The 22,486-nt window shown below is 35.6% G+C and overlaps 2 protein-coding genes across 52 annotated transcripts in view; one reads left to right on the plus strand and one right to left on the minus strand.

Annotated features, from left to right (window-relative positions):
* Window positions 1-22,486, minus strand: part of LOC126724246 (PHD finger-like domain-containing protein 5A) — an 88,982-nt gene that overhangs the window by 59,854 nt on the left and 6,642 nt on the right. The window lies entirely within an intron of this gene.
* The window catches only part of LOC126724227 (putative disease resistance RPP13-like protein 1), a 248,182-nt gene that overhangs the window by 35,660 nt on the left and 190,036 nt on the right, over window positions 1-22,486 (plus strand). For 42 of the 50 annotated variants that reach the window (XM_050428694.1, XM_050428692.1, XM_050428687.1 and 39 more), the window contains exons 3-5: window positions 7,438-9,273; window positions 9,412-9,473; window positions 9,725-9,855. In XM_050428694.1, the coding sequence (XP_050284651.1) occupies window positions 7,438-9,217 (1,780 nt within the window). In that variant the 3' untranslated portion in view covers window positions 9,218-9,273; window positions 9,412-9,473; window positions 9,725-9,855. Of the gene's footprint in view, window positions 1-7,437; window positions 9,274-9,411; window positions 9,474-9,724; window positions 9,856-10,170; window positions 10,222-10,444; window positions 10,567-22,486 lie in introns of those variants that run through there. The other 8 variants (XM_050428704.1, XM_050428720.1, XM_050428718.1 and 5 more) reach the window with 5 other exon arrangements.

Below are 22,486 nucleotides of genomic sequence, written 5' to 3' on the forward strand. Positions count from 1 at the left end.
GAAAATGCTTCCACATCCTCAGTTACTCAGATGGTCAAATTGGTTTTCACAATGGTCCTTCCAAGTCAAGCACATCAAAGGAAGAGATAACCTTGGTAAACAGTTCTATCTGAAAGAAACTATCATGGCAAGTTCATCTTCAGAAGTCATTGATACCACTAAACCTGCCTTTGATCTTTCCCTTCGAAAATCCACTGCAAATAGGTTAGATTACCTGTATGAAATTTCTCATGTTCCTGAAGATAGTAAAATCCCTATTACTGACTTTCCTATTGTAAATCCTTATACTGTATTTGATAAACCCCAAGTCTCTTTCAAAAAATCCATAAAAAAACTTTTAGGCCCTTCTCAACCTTCTACTGTAAAAGAATATGTCCAAGCCTCCAAGTTTGATCAGTATAATATTCCAGCAAGTGAAACAGAAAACTTCATTACCCTTGCCCTTCCCAGAGAATTTATAATTCCATGGCAAAAACAAGGATATACCCATCTTCATTTTGGAGCAGTTAGGTTGGTATTAACTTTCCATGGAAGAAAAGGACTCCCAGTAGTCTCTAGAGTTTCACTTCTTGTACAAAGGAAAAACAGAAGCCAGAGGGAAGATTGAAATAGAGGGTGTAAGAAGATTATGGAAATTGATTTACAAAGTATACGACTAAGAAGAGATAAAAGATCTCATGAAAATAAGGAATTGAACAAAGAACTAAATACAGCAAACTCAAGGATATTATTAAACTCAACAACTTTTTTACATTGGATATACTAGTGGACATCTTATAGGGATTCTTTTTTCTCCTTCCTTCACTCTGCCCTCTTACAAAGACCTTTGGGGCTATTTATAAGGAAAACTTTTACAGAAATATATTACATTCAGAGTACAATGATCTTTGAAGAGAGAGTAGGGGCCGGCTCCATGTTGACATCTGGCTAAAGGAGCAGAGGCCTCAGTTTGTCATGATTAGGTTGTGACCCAAAGATAATTTACAAAAAAATAAATAAATAAATAAAAATAAGGTGAGGACATTGGGTAGACGAAGTTGTCCTTATTGGCATGCTTCATTTTTTTTTTTTTTTTTTTGAGCTATATATATTTCCTCTCAAATTTTTTTAAATTTTTTATCTTTTTTTTTTTTTTGAGAAACACTTTTTTATCCAATTGTTGAGAATAAAAATTAATTTTTAATCTTAATCATTGAAAAGTATTGCACTTAATAAGTACTACACCACACCTTAATCTCATCTATATTCTATCTAAAGGAAATGCTACACTCTTGATAAATCACCTCATTCTTCACGTCATCATCACAACATTATTCTTTTCATATTTATTTTTTACCTTTAATTTTTTTACAGTAATAAATATATAAATATATATTGACTTTAAAGGTTTTAAATTTACATATTGTATATACATGTTCCTGTCGGGAGATTTATGTGGGACGATTCACCAAAATCAAAAATCCACAAACGTACTCGTTGAAAACCCACAAACAAAGTGCACCGACCCTTTGTTCCAGGTCGCCGGCGACGGTGAGAGATCTGCTTCAACTCGATAGCGGTGGCTCGACGGCGACAAAAACCCACCAACAATCCCAACAACAAAAACCCTAACAAATCCAAGTCAAACAATGGCAAGAAAAAAGCAAAGAAGAGAAAGCGCAGAGAAACTCGCCATTGTTATTGGTATTTTAACTTCTTTTTCTAAACTGATGCATATATGTACTACCAGAAACCGTACAAGCACAGTTGCAGAATCAATTAAAACCTTCTTAGACCAATGTGATTTATTGGTTCCCCAATGGCTAAGAAGAAGAGCTGGTTCGACATAGTGAAGAGGCTCTTTATTAGAGAGACAAACTCAAAGCCAGCAAAGGTAAAATGACTTGCCTCTTTGTTCAGTTTTGGCAACCCTCAATCTGACTATCAATGTGAACATGAAGTGAAAGAGTTTTCAGACATTAGAGTTCAAGGTGAAGCAACTCAGTCCAACCATCAATGTGAGAGAGAAATCCTTGAATTTGCTGCTACTAGAATTCAGTCTGCCTTTCGGGGTTACCTTGTGAGTTTAAACAAGCACTCTCTATCTCATATCTCCTTTCTCAACTTTTATTTATTCTCTGCTAATTTACAAATGTCTGACACTTTGTATGTGATAAAGTAATGCCTGGTAAAAGAAAACATATATCAGGAATTTGGTATGGACACAAATTAGACCTTTTTTTCTTTTTAGTTCTCACAGATTGCATAGTTTTAATCAACGTATGTGGGAGGGTTTTGCAGGCAAGGAAAGCCTTGCGGGCATTGAGGGGAATTGTGAAACTTCAAGCTATTATTCGAGGCAGAGCTGTAAGACGCCAAGCTATAACTACCCTAAAGTGCTTGCAGTCTATTGTAAATATTCAGTCACAGGCCAGCACAAGAAGATTTGGAACGGTGGAAGGCACTTGGAATTATGACGAAAGTAAAGAATTGCAGAATTGGAAAGACAAGATAACAAGGGTATGGAATGCAGAAAGAACTGACTCATTCTAATGTGAACAACATAACTCTGATGAAAAAGAAAAAAATCTGTATCCCATTCCTCTCTTTCTATAACATTAGTCTTCTGCTGGTCTAATTAATAGCATAAGAATTATTCTGTCTTTAACATTTGGGTGGCAAACTGTTATGATCTTCAGATAGACACAAACAATCAAAGAAGGTGGAATGATAGTGTATTGTCAAAGGAAGAGGCAGATGCATTATTTATGAGTAAGAAAGAGGCCATAAATAAGAGAGAACGAATAAAGGAATACTGGTTTAGCCATCGGGTAAGCTCCTTTTGTTCTATAATCTTCTGATTATATATTTTTCAAGTTTTGGTTCAATTACTGATACTTTCAACTAAAAAATTATTCAGAAGTCAGCAGAAATAGATCGAAACAAGGTAAACGGAAGATGGAGATACTGGTTGGACCAATGGGTAGACACACAAATTACTAAAAGTAGAGAACTTGAAGATTTGGACTCAGTTTTGACTTCAAATCCAAGACAAACAGATGACTGTGGAAGAAGACAACTTAAGCAAAGAAATGTTAAGGGACAGAATAATTTTGAAGGATTGGATTCTCCAATATTTGTTCCCAAAAGATCAATTCATCATAGGAGGCAATGCTCATTGGGAGACCATAATACTTTGCCAAGCTCTCCTGTTCCAACTTACATGGCTGCAACTGAATCTGCAAAGGCAAAAGCAAGATCAATGAGCTCACCAAAAACACAGCTCAGGAATTTCGATACATGCTCTGAAAGCTATTCACCATATAAGAATAAGTTGTCTCTCATATCCTCTATTACTACTGAAGTGCCAAGTGGTGGCAAGATTGGCAAGACTAATAGTTACCAGCAAAGATCTCCTAACTTGAAAGGCCTTCCAGGTCCTATAAAATCCAGACAGATGGTAAAGGATCTCAGCTTTAACTCAGAATGCTCATTGCAGATTTGGGATAGACATGGTGGCTTCAGATAATTTCAGATGTTTGGTTTAAGAAGAGATCTTGGTTAGTGTGTTAGGTTGGAGTGGAGAACATAGTCTGTAATTTAATAGAGTTTAAATAGTTAATAATGGGATGCTATTTCATCTCATTATTAAATGAGTAGCTTACAGTAATGCTACACAATTGATTGACACACAGATAGTCTCTTTTCCTATCACAACTATAATTGAGCAAATTCTATGCTAACTGGCATTAAAATTAAGGTTTTATCCATAGATATGACTTTACGATTCTGTTTTAAGCCAGCTGTTTAGGACACTAGAAAATGGAGAAACAAAACAGCCATTGAAATATTTTGAGGTAGGGTTAGTGATTGGAGTGAAAGTCATAACATGGTTGCTGTACTAGAAGGTGTGGTGGACACCTCCTTTTTAGGGAGGGCATTATACCAAACCTTTTACTCCCTTAATTTTTTTACTATTCCATAATTTCCACTAGACTTTGCACTTAATGGAGCCTTGACCTTGATAAATTTTCGACTGTCTTAAAGTTTAAGATGTTAGAAAATGGTGAATTCAATCATGTAATTTAACAAATCTAATCAAATATTTCAGCATTATACCAAACCTTTTACTACCTTATTTTTTTACTATTCCATAATTTCCACTAGATTGTGCACATAATGAAGCTTGACCTCAATAAATTATCTATTATCTCAAAAGTTAAGATGTTATAAAATGGTGAATTCAATAATTTAATCTAACAGACCTAATCAAATATTTTAGAATTATATCAAACGAGTTGGTTAGTCTTGTTTAGCTATTTTTAGTGATGCTTCCTTGTGTATATATAAACGAAGCTAGTGATGGAATTAACACATATCAAATTTATCAAAAATTTATCAATAATACACTAAGTTTATGTATTACACACTATTTTTTTACAAGAACTTCCTACCAACATATTAATCAACTTAATCACTTTATCAGTTTATCTGATTCCAAAAGTTGGCATTAATCATGGTTGCATTTCAAAAGTCTTGAGCACTAATACTATTTGTGAATACTAATAAAGCAGTAGAACAAAGTAAGCCTCTTCAGAATTGTGCTGGAGATAGAACTAATTGATTCTTCAGTACACACAAACACCCCAACAAAACCCTTCTAACATTGACACCTCAAACCCTCTGCAACAAAAAGAAAACAAAGGAGGCCCAAACTTTGTAGAAGGAGGCCCAAGGGAGTTGGGTCCAAAGCATCTTTCAGAATATGCTACCAACATATAAAGCTGATTCCGTAAGTGTTGAGCACTTAATAAAGCTACCAATAATGCAATCATACTCATTCTTGGCGTGGTCTGCTTTATCTTCCTTTATGTATTTGATTCCTTCCTATCAATAAAGCAGTCAAGATTGACGCCCCTTACTCTTTATGTAACCATACCAGAGTTCTTGAACTTTCACATAACAAAGTTAATCTCTTCACTCCTAACCCAATTTTCTGAGGATTGTCCCTTTGGTTACTTCATTTCATTTCCTCTATTTCCTTCTTTCCCACAAGCAAATCATGTCAGTGATTGGAGAGGCTGCTCTATCAGCTTTCTTTGAGGTGCTGTTTGACAAGTTAAGCTCCTCTGATTTGTTGATGATCTTTAAGCAAGAGCAAGTTCATGCTGACCTCAAGAAGTGGAAGACAACGTTGCCGAAAATCCGTGCAGTTCTGGATGATGCAGAGGATAAGCAGATGACAAGCAAGTTCGTGAAGAGCTGGCTGGATGAGCTGGAAGACTTGGCTTATGATGTGGACGACATCTTGGACGAGTTTGCTACTGAAGCTTTGCGACGTAAGTTGAATGCAGAAGAACCCAGCACAAGTAAGGTACGAAAGTTCATCCCTGCTTGTTGTGTGGGTTTGAATCCAAGTTCTATCATGTTTGATGCCAATATGCGGTCCAAGATTAATGAAATCAATACAAGGTTGCAAGAAATTGTGACACAGAAGAATGATCTGGAATTGAGAGACTGTGCTGAAGGGAGGACTAGAACAAAAAGATCAAGGGTGCCCACTACATCTCTGGTGAATGCAGGTCATGTTTATGGCAGGGATGAAGATAAAAAGGCGATTGTCAAGTTGTTGCTGAGTGGTGAATCGAGTGATGCTCAGCTCTCTGTGATTCCCATACTTGGTATGGGAGGGTTGGGTAAGACGACTCTTGCCCAACTAGTCTACAATGACGATGAGGTGAGCCGTTATTTTGATTTGAAAGCATGGGCTTGTGTTTCTGAAGATTTTGACATTATAAGGGTGACTAAAGCAATTCTACTGTCTGTCATTTCTGAGCATTGTGATGCTAATGATTTAAATTCAATACAAGTCAAATTGAAGGAGACATTGTCTGGTAGGAAGTTTTTGCTCATTTTGGATGACGTTTGGAATGAAAACTACGATGACTGGACTAAGCTATGTAGTCCATTTGAATTTGGGGCTCCGGGAAGTAAGATTATTGTCACAACTCGGAATTATGATGTTTCAACAACAGTGGCAGCTACCCCAGCTTATGAGCTGAAAGAGTTGTCATATGATGCTTGTTGGCATTTATTTACCCACCATGCATTGGGGGCAACAGATTTTACTGCACATCCAAAACTTGAAGAAATTGGTAGAAAAATCTTAGACAAGTGTAAGGGCTCACCTTTGGCGGCAAAAGTACTTGGAGGCCTTTTACGCACTAAACATGATTATGACGAGTGGAAAGATGTGTTAGATAGCAAGATTTGGGATATTCCAGAGGAAAAAAGCAGTATTTTTCCAATTCTTAAATTGAGCTACCAATATCTCCCTTCACATTTAAAGAGGTGCTTTGCTTATTGTTCACTATTCCCAAAAGATTATGAATTTGAGAAGAAAGAGTTAGTTTTGCTATGGATGGCAGAAGGTTTTTTCCAAGAAGCAAAAAGAAACAAGTTAATGGAAGATCTTGGTGATGAGTGTTTTTGTGATCTCCTTAGGAGATCATTTTTTCAACGATCAAGCAGCAATGGCTCACTCTTTGTCATGCACGATCTTATCAATGATTTAGCTCAATGGGCAGCAAGAGGCTTGTGCTATAGATTGGAAGACCTATTGGATGGAAATAAGCAATTTGAGATTTCTACAAAGGTACGTCATTTCTCTTACCTTCGAAGTTTTTATGAAGGCATGAAAAGGTTTGAAGACTTCCCCAAAGATATGCATTTACGGACCTTCCTACCGCTACCAATAAATGGGTCAGGCTACTTAACAAACTACATTCCTAATTGTTGGCTACCACAATTAAGATACTTGAGGGTATTATCTTTATGTGGATATCAATTCGTTGAGGTACCAAGTTCAATCGGTGATTTGAAATATCTAAGATACTTAAACCTTTCTAATACTATGATTACAAGTTTACCAGAATCCATAAGTTCTTTGTACAACTTGCAAACATTGCTATTGAAAGGTTGTTACCGCCTTAAAAAGTTACCAAAGGAATTTGGGAATCTACTCAATCTTAGACATCTTGATATTACTTATGTGAATTCAATTGGAGAAATGCCAGCAGGAATAAAAGAATTAAAGAGCCTACAAACATTATCTAATTTTGTTGTGGGGAAAGATGCCGCACCTAAGATAGGAGACTTGATGAACTTAGAGTCTCTTAGGGGAAGACTTTGCATTTCAAATTTAGAGAATGTACTTGATGTTGAGGATGCAAGAAGGGCCAATTTACTTGGTAAGAAGAATTTAGATGCATTAGTGATGAAATGGAAACCTGAGCTTGATGATTTACAAGTTGCAAGATCTAGTCTAGATATTCTTGAGATGCTACGACCTTGGACAACAGTGAAAGAAATTTCAATTGATGGCTATGTTGGAGCGAAATTTCCAACTTGGTTTGAACATCCGTCATTTTCTAATATGGTGCTTCTAAGGATTGAGAGGTGCAGGAAATGCACATCCTTACCTGCAATTGGACAATTACCATCCTTGAGAGACCTTGCCCTTGTAGGATTGTCTGCAGTGGAAATCATTGGTCTTGAGTTTTATGGGGAAGACTGCCCAAAGCCTTTCCAATCCTTAGAGACACTTTGCTTTAAGGATATGCAAGAATGGAAAGATTGGATTCCATGCAAAGTTGAGTACGAAGAATTCCCTTGCTTGCGTGAGCTTTCTATTTCTCAATGTCCTAAATTGCAAGGAAAATTGCCTCACCATGTTCCATTATTGGAAAAATTTTCTATTAATGGATGTGAGCAATTGGACGTTTCAATTCCAAACTTCCCAAAGCTTCATGCATTAGAAATTAAGGGATGTAAAGGGGTGGTGAGCAGAAGTACAGATGAGTTATGCTTTCCAAAGTCAACTATTCTTTCTATTCCATATGTGAAAAGCTTGACGGAGGAGTTCATGCATGGGTTAGCTAAGGTAGAAAATCTAGAGATAGATAATTGTAAGGAGCTAACATCTTTGTGGCAGGATGAATTCAAATCCCTTATAATGCTGGATATAAGAGATTGCTCAAGCCTTGTCAACATCAGCTTGACATCTACTTTAAGGACACTAAATATTACGGGTTGTAGTGGTTTGAAATCCTTGTCAATCTCTAATTGTGCATGTTTGGAAAAGGCAAGCATTTTGAGATGTAATTCTTTGACGTTGATTTCAAGAGGTCAGTTGCCTCAAAATTTGAAAACACTATATATAAGTCATTGTGAGAATTTGCAGTTTTTGGTAGATGAGGGAGAGGCTTCTTCTAATTCTTCTTCTCTTCTTGAGGACTTGGTTATTGGGGGCTGTCCATCTCTAAAATGCTTATCATCAAGTGGCGACCTACCTACCACGCTTAAACGCCTTAAGATTTGGTCATGCATAGAGCTCACATCCTTTTCATCAAAAAGCGAGTTACCTACAGCTCTTAAATACCTTTATGTATACAACTGTCCAAAGATGGAGTCAATAGCGAACAACTTACCCAACAATGCGTCTCTTGAATATCTTCAAATCGAAAGGTGTGCAAAGTTGAAATCCTTACCGGTGGGCCTACACAAACTCTGCCACCTCAATAAGATCGAGATATGGAACTGCCCTAGTTTTGTTTCCATCCCAGATGGAGGGTTACTCCCCACCAGCTTGAGAGAGCTTTCGATCTACCACTGTGAGAAACTCATGCCGGTCTGGCCCAACTGCATGCCGAACCTCAATTCTCTTTTTATCCTCAATTGTCCAAGCGTCATATACTTTCCAGAAGAGGGTTACCCCACCAGTCTAACATCACTCTCATTTGGCGGGGAGAATATCTGTAAGCAAGTAACTGTGTGGGGATTGCACAGACTAACCTCTCTTACATCACTCTGTATTGTTGGTGGAATTCCAGATTGGCAGTCGTTTCCAGATGAGCAAGATGGGAAGCTGACGATGACGCTTCCTTCCTCTCTTACCCAGCTAAGGATTCGGAGCATTCCAAATATAGTAATTCTATCTTCTTTGGGCTTTCAAAATCTCTCTGCTCTTGAAGAATTGGACATCAGATTTTGCCCTAAACTCGCATCCCTCCCAGAGAAGGGCCTACCTCCCTCGCTTCTGCGACTTTATATTTACGAGTGTCCATTGCTGAAACAACACTGCAAGAAAGGCGGGCGAGAGTGGTCCAAGATAGCCAACGTCCCTTGCGTTCTGATTGATAATTGGTCTGTCTATGAGGTGGAGGAGGAGCAGCAATAAAAAAATTGTAAAACAAAGAGCAATATTTACTCATAATAGTTACTCCTTCCTTCCAGGTACAGCATTCTTTGGTTTCATAATATTTCTCATTACATTGTTGACATCAAAAGCAGAATGCAACAAAATCCTCTATGTTTGTATATGAACAATACAATTTTAATAATTCAAACCCTAACCCAAGCTAATTCTTGCAGTGTTGCAGCAGAGACTAGCTTCTAAACCACTAAACGTTGTATTGGAATTTCAAAACACGGAGGTAAGTTAAATTTAATTATTTTCCTCTTTTAACAATTGAACTTCTGGCACTATGAAGTTTTAGAGTCAAATTGTTTGTAATTTATTTGAATTATGTGAACACTTTATGCTCAGGCAGGCAGCTATTCGATAAAATGCCTAAAAGAGATATTTTATAGTGTTTGAAATTTTATTACCTCATCAATATCTCATATACTTTGTAATTTGTTTAATTTATTGGCTTGGCTATCAGCTGCGATTTGATGGTTGCAGGTTATCAGAAAATGTGCAGAGAATGGCAGGATGCCCTTTTAGTACTATGCTTGTGCAGAATGTCGTTTTAAACATTTGTCGTGCCTTGCATAGATTGATCAAAGCATTGTCACCTATGCTGCAAATGGCAGGTATTTCATAACTTTGAGTCCATTAATATTTTTGTTTCCTTAAAAGGTGTACCCACCTAATATTAGTATGATATAAATGATCTAGACTATTTCATAACTTATGTTCATCATGACCGCTTCATTAGAGAAGGAGGAGCAGCAATAAACAAAGAGGAAAAAAGTTTAGATATTTAATTGGTTTCATAACATTGTTCATTACGTATTTACATGTCCAAAGCTGAATACAAGAAAATACTCTGTGTTTGTATTTAAAATACAATACGATTTCAATAATTCAAAACCTAACCCAAGCTAATTCTTGCATTATTGCAACAGAGACTAGCTTTGAAATTGATAAACCTTCTATTGGAATTTCAAAACGTGGAGGTATGTTAAATTTTGGTTACCATATGTTCAATTTTTTTACCTCATCAATATCTCTTATAGTTAAATTATGCAAACCATATATGCTCGGACACGCAGCTGTATGATAAAATGCCTAAAAGAGGTATTGTATCGTGTTTGAAATTTCACCTCATTAATACCTCATTTACATAATAATTTATTTGAGTTATTGGGTTAGCTATCAGCTGTGATTTGATGATTGCAGGCTACATATTGTGTTCTGCGACATGATGATCAGCAGATGTGCACAAAATGTCATTTCAAAAGAAACATTGTGCCTTGCATAGATTGATCAAAGCATTGTCACCTGCGCTGCAGATGGCAGGCATTTCATAAATATCAAAATTTCATTTAAATGTAAAAAATTTATTATTAAATAAATAAAAAGCAATTTTTATTTCTTTTTAACTTCTTATATTGCATGCATTATTGATTCATATTCTCTGCAATTCATTTTTTTAACTGTTTAGAAATCTGTCCTAAAGTGCTCCCCTGGGAAGTCATTTTACGGTACTAATTGGCTCCTATTTGGATGGAGAGATGCTCTTTGGATACTGATCTTTCTTATTCTATTATTGTTGTAATAGCAACCACTCTTTGGGCTATTTGGAAATGCAGTATTATAGAGCCAAGCTCTTAATTACTGCTACTCAAGGGAAGACTATTGATGCTACTCAAGCTCTTAATTACTGCAAGCACAAGATCATGATCTATCAAGAAGCAATGGCTGGGACTCATTCCCTAAATGTTGCTTTAAACCTCCTATCTATAATTGCAAATGATTTGTTGAATCTAAGATCAAATTGGGAACCAAATTTCAGATCTTATTAGAAGTTAGTACAAAAAGGGAGAGTTGCTCGCCCGGTGCAAGCTTTGTTTGCAAAGATCAAATGAGGAACCAAATTGTGGTACACTGTTATAGTTGGTTGGCTAAAAAGAGATCCATAGTACTTTCTCAGATAATTCATGAAAGCTCAACCCATGCACTTATTAAAGGTGTGGTAGCTGAAGTTGTACCTGCTAGTAGCTCTGAGGTTTGCAGCCTTTGTTGTGCAATGAAAAACACCAGGTTCGGAGATTAAGCAGTTAAGGAAGACATTGCTGAGCAGCGTTCATGATTTTCTAAACTCTGGGTTGATCAAATCCCAGGCAAATCCTCACTAATGCTTGTTAGCTGGCCAATTCTACAGCTTCCTCTTTTATGCGGCCTGGTCCTCTTCTTGACCAGAATTTAAGGCTTTCTCTCTGACTTAGCATCCATGTTGAAGAGAAAATGAATTTCTTGATATGGTGAATCTTGTTTGATTTGCTGAATACCACTAATAGATGATATTGCAGATTGGTAAGAAATTCTTTAATTTTATTCACATTCTACAAAGATGTACTAATGTACTATTTCCAAAGTAATAATTTCTTGGCAATTTGAGAAACTAGACAATTGCTTCTGCAAAATGGTTTTGAGGCTCTAACTTATTCTTCTTAGCATCCAGTTTTCAATTCTTATACATGGAGTAAAAGTTTACAAGTCAATTATTATTTAGTTCACTGGCTAATCTGCTCCATTACTAATCAATAGTATTCTGTATTGGTATTGGTCTTTTAACTTCTTTTTCTGAACTGATGCATGAATGTAGTACCAAAAACCACCCTACCAGCAAAGTTGCAGAATCAATCAGAACCTTCTTAGACCAATGTAATTTATTGGTTCTCCAATGACTAAGAAGAAGAGCTGGTTCAACATAGTGAAGAGGTTCTTTATAAGAGAGACAAACTCAAAACAAGAAATGGTAAAGTAATTTGCTTATTTGTGCAGTTTTGGTCTTTGATTCTGTTCCTCACTGCTAGAACAATTATCAGGATAGGAGAAGGAAATGGATTTTTGGAGGGCTCAAGATCAAAAGGTTAGCCTCGCTCACTGCACCATCATCATTAAATGAAAGAAATCTAGGTGAGGCTGAGGAAGAGCAGATCAAGCATGCTCTTGCTGTGGCCCATGTCACCATTGCTGCTGCTGAAGCAGCTGTTACAACTGCTCTAGTTGCTGCTGAAATTGTCTGGTTCACCAGCACCCCTCAATATAACCATCAATGTGTAAATGAAGTGGAAGGTTCAGTCATTAGAGTTCAAGGTGAAGCCCCTCAGTCCAACTATCAATGTGTGAGAGAATCCATGAATTTGCTGCCATTAGAATTCAGTCTGCCTTTTGGGGTTACCTTTTGTGTTTAAAGTAGGTCTCTCTATCTCATATCTCCTTCCTCAAATTTTATTTATTATCCGCTAATTGATACGTGATGGAAACTATGTATATGATATTGTTCTGCCTGTTAGAAGAAAACATATATCAGAATTTGGTACTGACAGCAAATTTATGTCAACTTTTAACTCTAATAATAGCAGGAAAAAAAACACACACACACACAAATTAGACCTATTTTTTTAAAGTTCTCACAGATTGTATAATTTTGATGAAAATATGTGGGAGAGTTTTGCAGGCAAGGAAAGCTTTGCGGGGAAAAGGAATTATGAGGCAGAGCTGTAAGATGCCAAACCATAACTACCCTAAAGCTCTTGCAGTCCATTGTAATTATTCAGTCACAAGGCTGCACAAGAATATTTGGAATGGTGGAAGGCACTTGGAATTATGTTGGAAGTGAACAATCGCAGAATTGGAAAGACAAGATGACAAGGGTATGTAATGCAGCAAGAACTGGCTTATTCTATTGTGAACAACAAAACTCCCATAAAAAAAATCTGTTTCTCATTTCACCTGTGCTGCAGATGGCAGGTATTTCATAAATATCAGAATTTCATTTAAATGTTAAAATTTTTATTATTAAATAAATGAATAGCAATAGTTATTTCATTTTAACTTCTTATATTGCATGCATTATTGATTCATATTCTCTGCAATATATATTTTTTTAACTGGTTAGAAATCTATCCTAAAGTGCTCCCCCTGGAGCTCATTTTATGGTACTAATTGGCTCCTATTTGGGTGGAGAGATGCTCTTTGGATACTGATTTTTCTTATTCTATTATTGTTGTAATTGCAGCCACTCTTTGGGCTATTTGGAATGCAGTTTTATAGAGCCATGCTCGAAGGAAAGGCTGCGGATGTTTCTCAAGCTCTTAATTACGGCAAGCATGTGGTCATGATCTGTCACAAAGCAATGACTGGGAATCATTCCCTAAATGTAGCTTTAAACCCCCTGTCTACAATTGGAAACGATTTGTTGAATTTAAAATCAAACAGGGAACCAAATTTTGGATCTTAGTAGAAGTTACTACAAATGGAAGAGTTGCTTGCTAGGTGCAAGCTTTGTTTGCAAAGATGAAATGAGGAACCAAATTGTGATACACTGTTAAAGTTGGTTGGCTAAAAGTAAATCCGTAGTACTTTCTCAGACAATTCGTGAAAGCTCAATCCATGCACTTATTAAAGGTGTGGTAGCTGCAGTTGTACCTACTAGTCACTCTGAGGATTGCAGCCATTATTGTGCAATGCAAAACACCTAGTTCGAAGGATTTGAGCAGTTAGGAAGACATTGCTGAGTGGCATTAGTGATTTTCTAAATGCTGGGTTGATCAAATCCCGAGAAAATCCTCACTAATGCTTGTTAGCATGCCAATTCTACAGCTTCCTCTTTTATGCAGACTAGTCCTCTTCTTGACCAGAATTTAAGGCTTTCACTCTGACTTAGCATCCATGTCGAAGAGCAAATAAATTTCTTGATGTGGTGAATCTTGTTTGATTTGCTGAATACCATTAATAGATGATATTGTAGATTGGTAAGAAATTATTAAATATCATTCACATTCTACAAAGATGTACTAATGTACAATTTCCAAGGCATTAATTTTTTGGCAATTTGAGAAACTAGACAATTGCTTTTTCCAAGTGGCTTTGAGGTTCTACCTTATTCTTCTTAGAATCCAGTTTTCAAATCTTACAAGGAGTAAAAGTTTACGAGTCAATTGTCATCAAGTTCACTGACTAATCTGCTCCATTACTAATCAGTAGTATTCTTTTTGATAAGTACTAATCAATAGTATTCTGTATTGGTATTGGTTTTTAACTTCTTCTTCTGAACTGATGCATGTATGTACTACCAGAAACCACCCTACCAGCGAAGTTGCAGAATCAATCAGAACCTTCTTAGACCAATGTAACTTATTGTTTCTCCAATGGCTAAGAAGAAGAGCTGGTTCAACATAGTGCAGAGGTTCATTATAAGAGAGACAAACTCTAAACAAGAAATGGTAAAGTAATTTGCTTACTTGTTCAGTTTTGGTCTTTGATTCTGTTCCTCACTGCTAGAACAATTATCAGGATTTTTGGAGGGCTTAAGATCAAAAGATTAGCCTCGCTCACTTCACCGTCATCATTAAATGAAAGAACTCTTGGTGAGGCTGGGGAAGAGCAGATCAAGCATGCTTTTGCTGTGGCCCATGCCACCACTGCTGCTGCTGAAGCAGCTGTTACGACTGCTCTAATTGCTGTTGCGGTTGTCGAGTTCAACCCTCAATATAACCATCAATGTGTAAATGAAGTGGAAGAGTTTTCAGTCATTAGAGTTCAAGGTGAAGCACGTCAGTCCAACCATCACTGTGTGAGAGAAATCCATGAATTTGCTGCCACTAGAATTCAGTCTGCCTTTCAGGGTTACCTTGTGAGTTTAAAGAAGGTCTCTCTATCTCATATCTCATTTCTCAAATTTTATTTTTTCTCTGGTAATTGACATGTGTTGGAAACTATGTATATGATATAGTTGTGCCGGATAGAAGAAAACATATATCAGGAATTAGGTATTGACAGAAAATTTATGTCTACTTTTAACTCTAATAATAGCAGCAGAAGAGAGGGGGGGGGGGGACACAAATTAGACCTGTTTTTTAAGTTCTCACAGATTGTATAATTATGAAAATATTTGTGAGAGTTTTGCAGGCAAGGAAAACTTTGTGGACTTAGAAGGGAATTGTGAGGCAGAGCTGTATGATGCCAAACTATAACTACCCTAAAGTTCTTCCAGTCCACTGTAATTATTCAGTCACAAGGCTGCGCAAGAATATTTGGAATGGTGGAAGGCACTTAGAATTATGATGGAATTGAACAATCACAGAATTGGAAAGACAAGATAACAAGGGTATGTGATGCTGCAAGAACTAGCGTATTCTATTGTGAACAACACAACTCCCATAAAAACCTGTTTCTCATTTATCTCTTTCAGGAACATTAGTCTTCTGCCTGTCTAATTAACCATTTTACATTATTGTATTTTAACTTACTTTGTCTCTAAGTTATGGATGGCAAAATGTTATGATTTTCAGATAGACACAAGGAATCAAAGAAGGTGGGATGACAGTGCTTTGTCAAAGGAAGAGTCAGTTGCATTGTTTATGAGTAGGAAAGAGACCATGCTTAAGAGAGAACGGATAAAGGAGTAGTGGTTTATCCATCTGGTAAGGTCCTTTTGCTTTATGATCTTATGATTATATATTTCTCAAATTTTGGTTCAACTACTGATGTTTTCAACTGAAAATATTTTCAGTAGTCAGCAGATATGGATCAAAACTTAGTAAGTGGAAGATGAAGGCATTGGTTGGATCAATGGGTAGATACACAAATTACCCTAAGTAGAGAACTTGAAGATTTGGACTCGGCTTTGACTTCAAATCGAAGACAAAGAAATGTTGAGGGACAGAGTAAGTTGGAAGGATTGAATTCTCCAACATTTGTTCCCAGAGTATCAATTCATTATAGGAGACCATGCTCATTGGGAGATTATAATTCTTTGTCAAGCTCTCCTGTTGTTCCAACTTACATGAATGCAACTGAATCTGCAAAGGAAAAGGCAAGATCAATGAGCTCGTGAAAAATAAGGCCCATGAATTTGGATACATGCTCTGAAAGCTCTTCACCATATAAGAATAAACTCATATCCTTTATTACTACTGAAGTGCCAAGTGGTGGTAGGATTGGCAAGACTAGTGGTTTCTAGCAGATCTCCAAGCTCAAAAGGCCTTCCAAGTCCTATAAAATCCAGTAGGAAGGTAAAGGATCTCGGTTTTAACTCAAAGTGCTCATTTCAGACTTTGGATAGACATGGCTTTAGATAATTTCAAAAGTTTGGTGCAAGAAGAGAACTTGGTTAGTGTGTTAGGTTGGAGTGGAGAACATAGTCTGTAATTTAATCTTGTTTGAATAGTTAAACAATGGTGTGCTATTTAATCTCATCATCAAATGAGTAGCTCACTGTAATGCTACATTGTAATTTAATCTAGTTGGAACTCTACTCTCCCTCCCTCCAAATTGGCCATTAAAGTGTATTGAGGTTTGGGTTGCATGAGAGACTTTTTTTTCTCTGTTCAATATCAATGGATAAGTGTGTTTAACTTCAACCCCCAACGTGCAAAAGAAAGAAATAAATCTATTTTACATTACCAAAAATTACATAATTTATTTTGACTACCCACTTTTTAGCAAATCATTTTTTGATAGGTAACTTTTTAAACACATCTGACATCTCTTTTTTTTTTTTTTTTTTCCTTTGCAATACCGCTAATTAAAATAATATTTTTTTTTTTCCTAACCAATTCCAAAATCCAGCAGCAAGTTAGCAACTTCTATCCATTAAAATTAAAAATTATAAAAATAAAAACACCAAACCCAATAACAACCACCCTCACCAAAACCCAACCACCGCTCAAATACCTAGAAATTTTCACACAAAACCCAACAACTACAGCCACTGCACCACAAAGCCCAATAACCACCCAAAAAAACACTCAACAACCCACGCAAAGGGCTAGTGCCACCACTCTCGACCCAACAACCTTCCATAAAACCCATCAATCACAGCTGAATCAATTTGCAAACTCACACCCAACTTTCCAATTGATTTGCGAACTCACACCCACCACAATGCCACCTCCACAATCTCCCCAATCACATTGTTGGAACCACGTAACCTTGCATGATGCAGAGTCCTATTTCCTCCATTGCTAGCCGAAAAGATTTTTGTGGATGAGAGAGAGAGAGGAATAAAATAAGGGGGGAAATGATTTGCATATTGTACAGTGGTCATTTATTTTTAGATGTTACTATATCATTTTGTAAAAACTTAGCACATTGATGAAGTACCTGATGTGTTGAGGGTGATTTTGTGTGATTCTATGTACTTGGTACTTTATTTTACACAAACAAAATCTAAGACAACCGTTTTTGTCCATTGCTTTGAAGAAGGAAGAAATACTCTCATCCAAAAAGATGTAGTAGCATTAGGCAAGGTACTCGAATTACTGGCAAAGGAGCATCCACATCCATGTGCATATGAAGCACATTTTCAAGCGTAGGATAGTGCATTGCAATATCAAATGTTATCATTTGTGCTGGATATAGGGCCTAGGCCTGCCCAATCGGGGAGCCATTATGAGCCCAACCAAGCTTAAGGGAGCTTTCTCTTCCAAGCTATTGTAATGGATTAGGAAAACCACATCATTAAACATGGTAGGTTCCTTTCAAGAAGAATTTACTACTACAACAACTTGATTAACTAAGATACACATCTTAATAGTTTCTGAAGTACTTGCATTTTCACTCACACAAAGATCACACCACATACGACCATTGCCCGAAGATACTTGACATTAAGTCTAGTACATAAAACCAGATCTTTAACTTGAGATTAATGCACAAAACATTATGGACAAAATAATATCGAAAAGAGAGAATCAAATTAAGGCTTAAGTTAGTCTAACCTCTCAAATAAAGTTAGACTTCATATAAGATCCACCAACTCTGATCTGGAATCTAATTTCAACATCAAGATGTCAATAAATTGAGATGTTGCAGCTCATGTACACAACAGAAAACAATCATAGTAGTTAGAACAAAAGCTTTTGTAAGCAACAAGTGAAAACTCAATAATATCTACGAAAACAAACTCAATACTTTAAAATCGCTCCAGCATTTCAAATATGTTGTCTTCAGCAATGCTTAAGCATAATAAAAGCAATGTAAAAGCTTACATATGTGTCTATACTATGCTCATCATCCCAACATATCAAGATTCTTCATCTCAAACTGAGTAAATGAAAATCAGTTTAACAGCAGTACACATATGTCTATCCAATTCTCATCATCTTTTCTTAAAACCATATTTCTTACATTCGTAGAATAGGTCCGTTTTGGCACTCCTTAAATTGACAATTGTTGATATTTATCTTTTCTTTTCTTTTCTTTTTGTCTACAATATTTTTATAATACTTTCGTAATAAATTCTAATCGACTGGTTATTATTGGTTGTTATGGGTGGGCAAAAAAGTAATTTAAATGATGGATTCAAATTAGAACCAATAACAACTTACCACTATAATTTGATGTGAAATTGTTGTGGATGTAGCACTTCTCTTAAAGTAATGATTATTTTCAAATATTTTTTTGCCCATAATGCAAGTTATAGGCACAATATTTTTACAAAAATAGTCACAATAAAATCTATGTAATTTTTTTTTTTTTAAATTATGTGATAAGTTGTTAACGGTAGATAAAAAAATATGCTGCCAGTAGTGAGTCCAAATAAAAACTAATAACAACTTGCTACATAAATTTTATTATGAAATTATTGTGAAAGCATTGTGTCAATTGCACAATCTTTTTTGTTTTTAAAGAAAAATAGCACTAATTTAATAAGTCTAAAAACGCAATAAAATATCATAATATTTTTACAAGAGTCTTTGTTTTTAGTTGTGTGTAGTCTAGTTTAATATTCTATTAATTTATTTAATTTTCTTATGACGTTCACCGCGTGAATTTTTTTTTTTCTAATTTGTTGTGACCTAATATAATTGTAATTAAAAAAAAAAAAATTAATCCCACCCAAACTCCTCTCTCTTTTTGGTCTTCTTTTCTTTCCTTTTTTTTTTTTTCCTTGTCTTTTTTCTTATCCACCTGTTTCTTCTGAATCTCATCAAAATATCTTTTTTTTTTTTTTTTTCCAATTCTTCTGTGAAATAGTCTCTCACTGCAAGACCAAAGAAAACACTTGCATCTCTTCAACTTTCACAGAACAAAGTAAACTTGTGTCAGTCTTCACTCCAACTCAATTTTCTGATCAGGAGTGTCACTTTGATGGAACAATTTCAGGTGCAACAACCATAGAAAGAGTGAATAGTCAAACTTAAACTTACTCCTCTAGAAGAAATCTCATGCACTAGTTCAAGATGTTTTTAGCCACTGAGCTAAAATTTCTCACGCATATAACAGTTTTCCAGGTCGGTCTACACTCTACAGACTCTATACATAAGAACTCATCAGATATCAATTGAGCCTCACAGGCAATTATTGAAGATGTAAAGCTCATGCTGAAGGGGTTTTTTTTTTTTTTTTTTTTTTGGTTTTCTTTTTCTACATCAGAATGTAAAATTTCATTGCTCACAATCTTGTCATGGGCTACTTTTATAAGTCAAATGGGCTGATTTTGTATGGCAGATAGTTTTTAGGACTGAAAAAGAATAGTGACTAGGCCCATCAAGCTCTCTTTCTTATTGATTTATTTAATAATAATAAATAAAAATAACAATCACTCGGTGCACTAAATTTGAGCTACTGTTTCCTGACATTTTTGACTTGGGGTTGATGAATAGAAGAAATTGATAAATTTTTATTGCACGGTATGACCGTACTATCCATTTAATTGAACATATAGGAGGTTGGGATAAGAAGTTGTATTTTTCATTGATGTTCAATTGAGAAAGCAACAATGATAAGGACAACTTTATATTGCAAAAGTCAATTCCAAGTTTGTATGGAAATAATGGAATGGAACCTCACCTTTATGGAAGCTATTTGTTGACTCATAACTTGAGTCATGAATCACGGCTTCAATTTGATATGAAAGTGCATGGAACATCTTGCACATCACCCACACCAAACTTGTCCATTATTGTCTGGAGTCTTTTACCATTGAATATCCAGGTAAGTTCTTACCCTCCACTAACTTTTCAATTATTAAACTCTTACCCTCCACTAACTTTTTGATTATTTAATAAAGAGAAATCACTACAAGAAATTTGATTATTTTCAACGGTTGAAATCGTTGAAAAAAGTACTAAAAATTGTTGAAAATAGCATTTTTGACAGTTTAAATGACCATCAAGAACCGCCATTAATAACTATGTCAAGAACTTTTTTCTATTGCCTGTGCAACCATTGAAAAAAATGTTATATTTTTATCAACAGTTGATAAACGTTGAAGTATTATTATAAAAGTATGCTTCTTACTTTTTTCCACATGCACCCAACCATTGGTATAAGGAACCTTAAGATAAATTTCAACAGTTTGTAAACGTTGAAATAAGTATGTTCTTTAATAAAAAAAAAATTTGAATGCACTCTTTCACATTGATCAAAATTTAATAACCTAATTCGAAACATAAACATAAACGCAATTGTTCAATTCCAAATTGAATTACAACAGCCAATCAACTACTATTTTAACACAATGAAACAAATTGTACAAATCAACATAACTCAACTACTCTATCTATTACCCTTTACATTTTTAAATTTGAAACATGAATCACTACTTGCTACACAAAACCTGTTTTGAATAGTACACTTAAAAGTATTTACAATAGCCAATCCTTGTACACTAAAAGGTATTTGGAGAGTTCTTGTTTGCTGCATAATTTGCTACATACCTTCATCAAGATCATCACCAACTTCATACCCTCTCAAGGTTCTACTAGCATCAACAACATCCTCTTTGTATTTCATGGAATATTGTACTTTGCATTATTTTCTTTTCACTTCAAACGCCAGGGAAAAGGAAATGTAAGGATCAGGTGAAGAACACGTACATTTCTCTGAGATTCTGTAAGCCGGTAAAGACATTGTCAATTGGTCCAGATAACTAATTGTGGTTTAGATTTCTACAAGAAAAGAATTAAGAGATTCTGATTGAATAACCAAAAAGAAAAAGCAATTTAGTAAATAGGCACTTTGGGGGGAGAAGTAACTCACTCATGTTAGAGACATTTCATGGCTGGTAGAGAGTGGGGAATATTTTGTCTCAAATAGTAGTATGCCATATTTCTGCATTCACGAAAAAGTAGAATAATCACCAAAAACTTGAAAGAAAAAAAATTAAGCATACAAGAATCACAATTTACAAAACAGACATCCTACATATTCGTGGCATTGGGAGGTAAGCTATATGGAATTTCACCCTGAATGTTATTGTAGCTGACATTCCTAAAGAAGAAACCAGAATAAAGAATTATATAAACAATGCTGGTACAACTTCAATAAAAGATAAATATAACAAGACATATTCACTTGCAGGTGTGTCAAATGATGCAGGTTATTAAGCTGGCCTCCAATAGGTTTAGTCCTTGAATTTTACTGCACAAAGGGTAGTAGAACATGGAAGGGTAAGGTTTTGGGCCTTTTTGAAAATGTGGCATTGTTAATAGAAAAATAGGTTAGCTAAGTGCATTACAGGCGTATAGCAAATGAATCAAAACATGACACTCCTGTCCATGACTCCTCACATGGATCCCCACCATCCACTCCCCATCCCTTAATATACAGCCTTACCTACTTGACCATTGACTACTGCTATTTCAAGGCAGTTAAATCACTTTTTAAATTTAACTATAGCTTAGAGATCTTAACAAGATAGGTTAGCTAAGAGGAGCATACGGATGCTGCACATTAAGTTCAAAATTTAGAGTACTCAGTATCACATGCTCAGCCTAAATTTATTTTTTCTAATTCTTTTTATTTTTATTTTTTTGAAGGGGGTGGGGGTGAAGCTATGAAGAACTTATAGTGGGGAGCAGATAGGACAAGAAATAAATATCCTGCTTAAGAAAAATTTCACAAGAAGCTCTCAATACATTGTTCAAAGGGCATGGGGTCTACTCAGACAAGGAATTCCTAGTGACAAGGCCGACCAAATACAAATGACAAACCAAAGGATTTTAATACAACATTTAAATTACTTTATGGAAACATGAAAAACAAGGCAACCGGCCATAGACTTGAAGCAGAAAAAAAGAGTTGATTGCAGGTTGTAGTCAATCCAAATTAATCATGCAATTGATATGGAAAAAGATGCTGGAACACTGAACTTATCAACAACTTATTTTCAAGAGAAGACATAGATGCAAATTTGGATATTCCTCTTAGCAAGAGATAAAATAATATGGAGTTTCACACCGCATGGTCGGTTCATGTTTAATT

This window comes from Quercus robur, chromosome 4 (genome assembly GCF_932294415.1).
Source record: "Quercus robur chromosome 4, dhQueRobu3.1, whole genome shotgun sequence".
In the NCBI taxonomy this organism is placed as follows: Eukaryota; Viridiplantae; Streptophyta; class Magnoliopsida; order Fagales; family Fagaceae; genus Quercus; species Quercus robur.